This window comes from Corvus moneduloides, chromosome 17, assembly GCF_009650955.1.
Source record: "Corvus moneduloides isolate bCorMon1 chromosome 17, bCorMon1.pri, whole genome shotgun sequence".
NCBI lineage: Eukaryota > Metazoa > Chordata > Aves > Passeriformes > Corvidae > Corvus > Corvus moneduloides.
The window spans coordinates 12,684,875-12,695,986 of NC_045492.1; the positions used below are offsets into that span (position 1 = coordinate 12,684,875).

Here is an 11,112-nt window from a genome sequence, read left to right on the forward strand (position 1 = left end):
GCTTTGAGGACTTTCTGCAAAACATAAACTTCCTCAAATCAGTAAAACTGGGCTGAAAGCGGATGGGAGACCTCTCAAATTTCACACCCCAGGTTTTTGTGAATATTTGTCGTGAGAGACAGATTATTCCAAGACAGGCAGATTCAGCAGGAGAACAAAACTGGTAGGATTGATTTTTATTGAGAGGCTGCCTCGCAGTTTGTGTTTAAGCTGCCTATTGAAGCAGGCAGAAGGCAAGATCATGACATCTTAGGAGGGGAAAAAAATAAAAGATTCTTGGAGATACATAACGTGTTTAATTGAAACCATTAGTTTTACTGGCAAACAGCTTCATCTTTCTGTTCTGTTAATCCGAACAAAGTGCTGCAATTATGACTCAATACATAATGTCCTCTAGTGCTACTCGCCCCACATTCCCCGAGCAGAGAAAGAAAACAGAGCTGTTCTCAGTTAACAAAACATTCCATGCTTCTATCCAGAATACTTTTATTATATGGTTATCATATACATCAGAATTATAGTGGGAACATTTACAAATATCTGAAGATAGCTCAGAACCTCCATTATTCACATACACACTAACTCACACACTCGTTTTGCATGTCTACTCAGTTACCAGGTGAATGATGCACAAAATTATTGCTTTGTGAACAAACACCTCAGATTAAATCTAATCTTCAGTGGCAAGAATTGAGATTAAAAAAAAAAAAAAAAAAAAAGTCTTAAATACCCTGTATAACATACCTGTGCATAAACCTAAAGATATGTTTAGCTTACCCATTACCTTTGAAATACTTACCAAAAATTAAAATTTGAAACCCATTTATAAAAAAAAAGTATTAAAAAGTTCACCATTATTTACAAATCCGATTAAATTACACATAAATAAATATTTACATTCAACACACTGCTTCCCTTAATACACATAAAGCCTCCCTGGAAGTATTTTTTGGCCTTAATAGGCAAAAAAAAGTAAAAAAAAAAAAGTTATGTGCCTATTCTTTCAAGTTTCCCCCCCAAATTTAAAAACAAGACAATATAAATATGTGAATAAAGCTGCAATATCCTTAGACACAGAAAGTGAATTTTCTAAAAGTATTTTCATTTTGAACTAGTCCTCATTAAAAAAATACCAAGATAATATAAACGGCAGCCAACATTGCTGCAGTTTTTAAAAGCCTGAATATTTCTGTAAAAAATAAGCATGTCAAATGCCATCTTAAGTCTAGCAGGATTTTAGTACTCTCCTATGGTAATCTGAAAAAAACCAAAACCAAAACAAAATAGAACAAAACAAAACAAAAAAAACAAAAAACAAAAACAAAAAAAAAACCAGAAACCCCCCCCCCACAGAATAATCTCACTATTTTCAGGTGTTTATAAAAAAAATGTAATGTACATAAATCTCTATACCATTGTTTAATACTGCTTTATTGTTACTTCTGCATTTCGAGAGAATGGACCCCTGAAATTGTATCAGAGAGCAAAACAGGCTTCCATCTAAAATCTGTCTCTTAAAAACTACACATGAAGCTGGTCACCCACGAGATACCGAGATGTGGCAAAGAAATCTAAATAAATCTCTCTGTAGAATTCCATCAACCCCCCCTTTATAGCACCACTTTTACAGCAAAGGATTCAATACACTTGTCCCAAGTACTTATCTTCAGGTAATTGCTTCCACAGAACAGGGATACTGCAGCTTTTAGCAAGACTTGCCTCACGGATCCAGCAGGAATGAAGATCCTGAATGATTTTTTTTTTCCCCTTTTTCCCCTCCTTTCTTAAAAAAAAAAAAAAAAAAACAACAAAAAAAGACAAAACCAAGAGGGAAAAAAAAAAACCAAAACAAAAACAAACACCCAAATCTCTATGTTCCCCCTGGCAAGAAGATCTCAGTCTGTGTTTAGGAGGAAGGGTAAAGTCTGGTTTTCCTTTCACTTCCTGTGCTTGTCCATTTTGTCAATGGTTTTGTTGGTCTCTGCGGGGCTCTGGTCGCCAGCGTTCATGTAGGATTTGTCTGCTATTTTTAACGCTTCATTTAGGTAGTTCTGGACGGATGTCATGGCAGCACAGATGGCAGCGCTCCCAAAGCCATGTGTGATCAGGCTAAAATGAGTCAAACAGGCCTGGATGCCAGGGTCCAAGATGGGACTGGGTCTTGTGTTTCCTAGAGGAGTTCTGTCCTGAGTGAGGAGGTCTGTGAATTCCTTACAGATCTGCCTGCAACACACAAAGGGCTCACGCTTTACACCATGCAAATACACAAAAATAACGAAGAAAATTGCACCAAATATTTGGCATTTATGTGGGAATTACGAGAAATTCCGTGTCTAAAATTAAAGCCTGTTTACTAGCACCACTTCCAGACGAACCTTTTGTTGCATCCCCATCACAAAAACACTCTGCAAAACAATCTCTCCACCTCTGGTGCCTGGCTTGCCCTGCATCATTTGCTCCAGATTTGAAGTGGGGAGTGGGAATTCAGTGCTGGTTTCTATGAGAACTTTCACAGCTGCAGCTGAGTGGTTTAGAAAGACTGGAGCAGCTGAAGAGGAGATTTAATTTAGTTGTGTATATTCCATGTATATATAGGGAGGCCGAGGCCCTGATCCTGCAAACACTAACACATATGCCTGGCAAAACATGAGTGCTTAATAATGCTCCAGCATATGTTGTTTGCTGCTTGTAAATCTGTCCCCTTGAAGGGATTTCACAGGAGCTGAGCAATCTTAACAGAATCATCACTTTATCAGAATTTCTCAATCACAAATGTCTTCCAGAGGATTATTATTAGTGCCAGTAACTATGCCAATAATGAAAATATTCAGGAGCAGTAGGAGTGCTCAGGAAAAATTAGCATCGTGTTCAAACTACAGGAAAGGGAGACTAGATTTCTAAATTTTCAAGAGATCTATTCTTGTAAAAGAAGATCTCTTTTAAAGGAAGGCTGGATGAATTCAACACCAGGAGTGTGTTTTGCGTGCCTGATGTGAGTACAAAGTCAGGGCAATTTTCTCAGCAGCTTAAGCAGGTTTTTCTCAGCTCCTCTGCAGAGCGAGGGTGCTGTCAAAAGCAGGGAATTACATCGACCCCAAACCAAAAAAACATCTCAGAGAGCCAATCATGAACTGAAGCTCTGTTAAACCTGAGCCTGGGAGAGGAACTCAGCAGGGGAAAGGGGACAGTGAGCACTCCAAACACCAGTTTTAGATAAGCTCAATACAGGTATTTCCTCCCAGGGACCTGCTCAGGACGGGGTTTATTCACAGGTACAAAGTGGCTGCAGAACAGCAGAACAAAGCTTCTCTCCTTTCCCCTTCCTTCCCCTTCACCGAGGTTTGTAACAGGAATTTGTTTAAGCACAGGGACTTTCCACACCTACCAAAGCATGGCTTCCAGTGAACTATAAAAATCTTCAGCCATAATAGGGAAAAAGGGACTCTCCAGCTCCTGACTCCCGGAGTCCCAAGGGAAAGCTGGGAGCTGCTGTTGCCAAGGGCAGCTATGAGGAGACAGGCTGAGCTCCCCTTGCTCCCAGTCCTGACACTGGTTCACATTCCCAGGCCACACCTGCTCTCCACATCCTCGACCCTGTCACATCTGGGGACACCTTCTCCTTACAGTTGTCCTGGTAAAGGACTTTTCCTGAAGCTTTTACTGCAGTTGAACAGAACTGGCCCAAACTGCTTTAGTTACCTACAGGACTATTACCCTTATTATTGGTTCAGACTGAACTAAAACTGCTGCCATAGCTGAATTCCAACCAAAACCAAATAAAAAGAATTGCTTCATCTTCCCAATTAAAATCACACACAAAAATCTACCAAACTATCCCTCAGTCACAGACAGTCACAGCAGACAAAAACATGTTCAAAAAGGAGAGAAAAAATAAAATCCAAGCTGAAAACTTACTTTGCAGCAAGAAGCATGTTCTTCCTGTTTGCCATTTCGTTGCGGCCCATGTGTGGTCTGGTTAAATACTCAGCCACTGCTTTGGAAGGAAACTCTGTCTCACATACGTAGCCAAAGTCACGAGCAAGATGCACAGCTTCACCTGGGTGGGTGAGAGGGAGTGCTTGTTAAGTGGTGAAATATCATTGTTATAAGGAAATCAGGGAAATGAAGGGGAAAATGCTGTGGATCTTTGAAGTGTACTCCTGTTTTAGAAAGGGACACCATTCGATCACTCATTACCATTTTCTAATTGATGGATCAGTGTTTCTTTATAAGTCTGCATTAAGGAAAAAAAAAAGATTTGCATGGTGACTGCAACAAAAAAGAATTCCCTTTGCTTTTATACTAGAAAGAAAAATTCCTGTCTCTCTCCAGAATAACTGCACAGCAAAAAATACAACTCAGTCAAGATCAAATTGTCCACTGATATTTAAAAGTATCTGCCAACTAAATCCCACTTACATAATAAAAGTTTTCAGTTTAGTATGCTCTTGAAATATTTTTGCTTAAGAATTTTCAGACAGAAAACCAAACTGCAAGGTGCATAACCTTATCATTTTTTTTCATTAAAACAATTTGATCAGGCTTAAAATAAAAAAGATTGGCATGATCAGTGCAATGTGCCTGTGTGCATGTGCACACACATCAGCTCTCTGAAACTTCCAAGGAAAGCTTTTAAATGGAAGTTGCTGCATTATAAACAGCAGGAAGGTATTGTTAGATCATTTTTCACTCTTCTCATTTCAGTTGCTGCTTCTATTCCTATTAAATTGTCCCACTACCAGGAGCTGCTTGAAACAGGAGCACCAAATGTAAACCACACACGTACATATATACACACCCTTCAGGTCAGCGTAACTGACAGAGGGTCCACAGAACATGGCACAGATTAAAGGGGCTCCAGTTTCCTACCAGGAAGTCAAAAGCTATAAATCTCACTTTATAAGCTTGTTTATTAGCAAAGCTTCTGAGGACACCGCTGAGGTAGGGCAGGACTGGAGTCAGCTGTCCCAGACTTCCAAAGTTTCCCAACAAGGAACCAAACCCACTAATGTGATGAGTTTCACCCATTTTGCCTTCCCTGCCTCGCCCTTGTGAAACCCAAAACAGCCCTCAAGAAACAGACTGGACAAAGGTGCCTTTGGCACATCCTGGCATGGAGGAATTCTGCATCCCTGCCAGCATCCCGGGATGCAGCCGTGAGGAAGAGGAGCAGGGGCTGGGTTTGTGTGAGCAGGGCTCACGAGAGAGGAGAGCCCCTCAAAGGCAGAACAGCCCTTCCTTAGGTGCTGCAACATCCCCACCACACTCACTTGAAAATTAACAAAAAACCCCATATTACTTTCAAGGACTTTCTAACCTTTCCATGCTTTGCCTGGAGGATAAAAGCTGTACACAAGGGGAGAAAGTTTATTTTTAAGACACACTCGAGACTGACCTTCCACCAAAGATGTCAATAGTGTCACATTTGCAGCTTTCCTTCTGCCAGCAGGAAGATTCAAGCCAATTTTATCCAGTTTTTCCCTTAATGATCTGCCACCATTTTTAGATTTGGCTCTGTAATTAAAGAGAAAAAAACCGGCCTTATTTATCTTCAGGGAACACTTCTTTTTAAGATGAGAAATTCCAGTTACTGACATTCAATAGGGTTCTACTGGGGTGGGGAGAAGATAAAAAACAGGCTCTTTTCAAGTGACCTACTTTTTAAATGCTCTACTTCAAACCAGCCAGGATGAAACACAGCAGGTCAAAATCAAAATATTTTAAACTGCACCACTGAAACCAACAGCTGTAGAATGATCACAAGCCAAATTAAGTGTATGCAAAAAAGGTCATAAAAAGTGTCCTTGTAATGATTAATCAGGATCATGAGATTTAATAAAAAAATAATTCCACAGGGAAACAGTTTGTCTTGGGAATCAGAGACAGCTCCATGAACTGGTTTTGAGACAAAACCCCAGCTTTAAACAGAGAATAAAAATTGCTGTCAGAGCTGTTAATAGCACTTCTCCAGAGGCAGCAGAAGTGCAAAGACATTTTATTTCCAAAGCCTATTAGGATTCAGCGTCGTTGGGCTTCTCAAAAATCAGGAACTCGCTAAAAGGCTCTGTGGTTGTGCTGATGTGGCTGCTCACACACAGCAAAACAGGGGAAATACAAACACCAGGCACGGAGGGGTGGCTGGGAGGGGAGGGCAGCCGTCCTACCTTCGCAGGACTCCTCCTAGCAGAGAGGCATTGAGACACTCCGGGGGCGAGAGCCGCCTCTGCACCTCTGCCACTGTCACTTTGTACTTGGACGTGGAGCTCAGCAGGGAGAGCCTCCCTGGCACGGAGCAGAACACTTCGTTGGGGTTGATCACCACCCCAATTAATCCATCCTTTTGGCAGGGCAGGCTCAGAGCGCTGTTTTTCGTTAGGGAGATGGGACCTGCGGGCGGAGGAGGGGAAACAGGTATTTTACAAAAGGGAAAAGTAAATAGGAAGCAGCAAGTGAGTTTTCTTTCTAGAAAAACAACCCAGGAGAGAGGATTTTGTTTGGTATTAAATGCTCACACCACTGGCCCCCGTCCCCAGCATCCATCTGCAGCACAGGGACTGAAAGGTCCCCAAAATTATACCTGACCAGCTGGATTTTGCCACTGGATTCCAAGGAGCTGCCAAACACAACGAAGAATGCTTCTCAAGGCACACAAACCCCACACCTCTGGAGCAGCAGGCTGTGAGTTAGCAAAGCCGTGCTCACAAAAACCCAATACTAAGACAGACTCCGAATTAGCATCCTGCAGCTACTGCCGAAACTCCTCCCAAGTCAGGGCAGGGAGAAACCTTCCAGCTCCCGCTGGGCTTCATCTTCCACCTCGCACACGCAGATTTAAGAAACCGCCTTTGGAATTTAATCCCAACAAATTCCTGCCAGACAGCACAACAGAGAGGGACACAGCCCAGGGAGAACCGAAAGTAAGGAGCTGCTCCTCGTTAATAGCTCCAGCCTTTAGGTGAGGAGGGACAACAAAGGCTTTGGAAGGAGCAAACCACAGATCCAGCTTTTCCATCCCCTCACAAATCCGCCCAGTTCACCCAGTGTGCTGCTGGCGAAAGGGTTAAAGAGCCGAGGTCGGCCCGCTCCCGGAGGGGGAAGATTTGTCAGTGGTGCATCTGACAGCAAAATTATTCTCCCATGAGCTAAAGGCAGCAATCAGCGCTCTGACACACACTTCTGCTTTTCCTCAGTTAGGTATTTGTTTGAAGTCTTCAGAGGAAAGTTCTGATTTTTTTTTTTTAAGCACAAATTTGTTTAAAAACAAAAGCAAGGGAAAAAAGCTAAATTACTGTAAATTGAGTCAATACGTCTTCCTCCTTCCTCAAAACCTCAGCTACAAACCAATTTCGATTAAGATAAAGCCAAACAGTCTTCTGTCAGCGAACTCAGTTCTTTCTCAGGTCTTGTAAAGAAGTTGAAAAAAAAAAAGTTGGAAAAGAAAAAGAAAAAAAAAAGCTGTCTTCGAGTGCTAGCAGCAACAAAAAACCCCAAACAAACAAACGAGAGAAAAGCCCCGTGTCACTTTATACACACATATTTCAGAAAAGATTAAAATCCGTTCAAGGTCCTGCTTTCGATTAAAGCCACAACACAAGCGCACACGAGGGGATTCGTGTCCCCGCAGGAGTCTCACGCCCCGGGGCAGCCCTGGGAGCTTGTCCCCGCCGCCACCTTCCCTCGGACAGCGTCAGAAAAATCCAGGGACTGAGTGGAATAAAAACTCCTCCGCCCTTCCGATCCCAAAGGATCGGTCTTTATAAAAATAATAGGGCGTCACTTCACCGGTGCGTCATTAAACTTTTAACTATTGACAAGGGAAAGTAAAACTGCGGTGCCACCTTACTGACCTTTTCTAATGACAGTCTGGTCATGCATTAGTAAGTGTTGATCTTCCACATTCTGGAAAGAGAAAGGGGGAGAAAGTTTCGCACCCGGAAGAGCTGAGAGGGAAAAAGCCGGGGGCTTTTGGGAAACCCACCCCCTCCCCGCGCGCCCGCATCCTAAGGGGCGAAGCGCAGAAAATGAGGATTTCCCTGCATGGACGGGGATGGGATGTGCAGAAGGGGACGGGGCCCGTCCGGCCTCGCCGAGGGGGTGTCCGGGTGCTCCTTACCTGCACCTCCTCCATCTGGTGGGCCATGTCGTGCAGGCCCAGGTTATCGGCCAGCGCCGAGGCGTCCAGCCCGTGCCCGTGGGGCAGCAGCAGCTCGGAGCGCCGGAAAGTCTCCCGGCGGCTGCCGGCAGAGCCGCTCTCCAGCGCCGAGAGGTGCGGCACCAGCCCGGGGCGGCCGTGCGGGGCCAGCGCCGCCGGGTCCTGGCTCTGCCGGTTCGGCCAAGCGCTCTGCTGCTGGCTGGGCGGCGGCGGCGGCGGCGGCTGGTGCAGGGGGTTGATGGAGAAGGGGTCCCCGAGGTGCGAGTAGGGGTCGCTGGACTGGGAGTAAGGCAGCGGCTGGTACGGGGGGGGGAAGTAGGGGGGCTGGAAGTCGGAAGCGCCCGAGTGCGAGAGCGGCGGGGCCGGGCTGTACAGGTGCTGGCTGACGGCGGAGAGGTGCGGCAGCCGCGGGTTCCCGTTGCTGCTCCCATCGTGCCGGTCCTGGAAAGCACACAGGGGTGGGGAACAACGGGGTGGCCGTCAGCGGGGTCTGGGGGCACGGCGGCCGCTCGGGGCTGCGGGTGGCGGCACTGGGGAAGGAGAGAACGGAGCGAGAGCCGCCCTGCTCCTGCCCAGGGAGTTTGGTGTTTTTAAGGCACTTCGCGGAAGAAATCACCTCACTCCCAGGGAAAAAGTTACAAACCAGTTCTCGCTGCTCTCCTCATCGCAACTACACCAGACCAACCCTCCCGCTTGTGCAAGTCATCAGAAGAATCATTAAGAGCAGAAAAATTCAAATCAGAGACGCAGCCGCGTTTCCGCCGCGCTGCCCCGGCTGGAAAGGAGACGCCGGGGCCGGGGGGGCTGCGGAGCCGCCGCCCTTGGAGCGATGGGGGACCCCCGACACCCCCATCCCTCCCACCCCCGAGGGGCGCCCGGGCCGGGGCTCCCGGCTCTGCCCGACGGGGAGGGACGGCGGTGCTGCCTCCAGCCGTGCCATCGCTGCTTCTCCCCCGATTTCCAATCTCAGCAGTCAAAGCTGAAATGTCTACATTGAGCTGATCCAGGGATTTAGCAGCTTCTGGCTTCACGGTCATTAAAATAACAGGGCTAGTTAATAAGAGGTGAATGGGGTCCCAATGGAGCGTGAAGCGGGGACTGCAGCTAATCTGTAGGAGCCGAGCAGGCGGACCAGCGGAGCTGGGGGGGGGGCGGGGGGGGGGCACAGGGGGACACAGCCGAATTCGGAGAGATCAAAACCCGGGAGCACCACGCGGCGGGTGGGAGCCGCTCCCGGGGAGGAAAAGCGTGGGAAGGAAGCGTTCGCCCTGCCCGGCTCACCCCGCCGCGGCTGCTACCTGCCGGTCTCTCCGCATCCCGCCCCGGTGCGGTGTGCTCCGACAGCCCCGGGGCTCCGAGGTGCCCCGGTCCCGCACGGCGCTGCTCCACGCGGGATGCAAGCTCGGTTCTCCCAGTTGGGGCTTGCACCCCGTTTTATTCCAGAGTTCAAAAGACTCAGTAAATATATACATATATAAAAATAAATTTCGCACCTCCAAAGGAAAATGAAAAATTGCAAAGCGGGGTCTTCGGGCAGGGACAGCTGCCGCTCCCGGGGGCAGCGAGCGGGGCGGGCAGCGCGGCCCGGGGGCGGCAGAGCCCCGCGCAGGACCCCCCCTTCCCCAGCTGCGACCCCTCCCCGCAGCCTCTCACCTCGCAGTCCTCTTCGTACTTGACATTATCTGCTAGTTTCCACAACATGGCGTCCAGCGTCCGGACCAGGTGCGCGGTGCCGCGAACAGAACAGCTCGGCCCCCCCCCACGGGCGGTAAATCCACGTCGGCGCTGGGGAAGAGGAGCGGCCCCCCGGACGGAGCTCAGTTGGCAGGCATGAAGGCAGCTGACGGACTAACCCTCCGCGCTTATGGTCACTCGGGTTTTTTTTTCCCTGCCCAGACGCCCTTAATGGCAATAGGATTATCCTAACTCCTCCCCAGGGATGGCTCGGGCGCCGCAGCCGCCAGCCACTCAGGAGGGAGCGCGCAGCCCCAAGCCACTCCTTCCGCGCCCGCGGAGGGTGGGCGGGCAGCGCGGAGCCGGACCCCCCCCTCCGCCGCCGCCGGTGCTGCCCCGCGGGGAAGGGGTCACGCGTGGGCATCCCCCCGCTGCAGAGAGGCTTCCCCGCGTTCCCCCACGTGCTGCTTTCTTTTTGGGGGATGTGGGAGCAGTGCCGGGTGCTCCCAGCTCCTCCACGCGTGGAAGGACTTTGATAAACCTCGCGTAGGGCGGCGCAGGGCCGCCGCCCCCACACGCGGCGGGTTTTGGGCGAAATAAACTCGGAAAAAGTCCACGTAGCAAAAGCGAGAAAGTCCGAGCGCAGCTGGGGCTTCATTTGCATAATTGTCAAGAGTTGAATTACTGATTACAACTTGTAAGCTACCGGTGTTTAAGGTATAATTTACTTAATGATCCGACAAGATTACTGCAGTGGTGTCGAACCCCTGGCAGGTAAAGCAGCCCTGATTCACCGCCTCCGATCCGGGGCTCTGGGAATTGTGCGACTGCTTCCTCGCATCGGTTTCTTTTTATTTTAATTTTTTACCTTTTCCAACGAAAATCCCGCCTGTCTAATCTTTTCGCACAAACTCGGGGCTGGGGAAGCAGGTGGGAGGTGAGACAGGCATTTTCGGACGCCGTGAGCACACTTTCATCTAAGCTTAGAAAATACTTCCCTGCCAAATTGCTACCTTTCTGCAGGCATTTGATCTATGCAGTTATGTGTGTCAGACAAAATGAACATCGTTTTCAAAAGCAACGACTTCTCCCAGTGTTTTAAGGTGCATCCGGATCACTGCTCATTTACATGAGAGGAGCAAGTGTTTGTTTATTGTGGCAGAGACAAAAGCTGACCCTGGACAGTGCTGGCTGCGGAGATCTTGGCTATCAGTGCCCGGGGACGAGCCGCCTGAGAGCTGCTATTAAAGGCCCGAGATAGACCCACGTCTCCAGATTAAACCAGT

At 48.1% G+C, this 11,112-nt stretch overlaps 1 protein-coding gene across 1 annotated transcript; it reads right to left on the reverse strand.

Annotated features, from left to right (window-relative positions):
* Positions 1-294: 294 nt before the first annotated feature.
* TFAP2C (transcription factor AP-2 gamma) lies at positions 295-10,047 on the reverse strand. The gene is made up of 7 exons (XM_032127175.1): positions 9,806-10,047; positions 8,114-8,593; positions 7,848-7,899; positions 6,165-6,387; positions 5,396-5,514; positions 3,916-4,057; positions 295-2,223 (listed from the first exon to the last, which is right to left on the reverse strand). The coding sequence occupies exons 1-7, from the start codon at positions 9,851-9,853 to the stop codon at positions 1,938-1,940; spliced, it is 1,350 nt and encodes a 449-aa protein (XP_031983066.1). The 5' UTR covers positions 9,854-10,047; the 3' UTR covers positions 295-1,937.
* Positions 10,048-11,112: the final 1,065 nt, after the last annotated feature.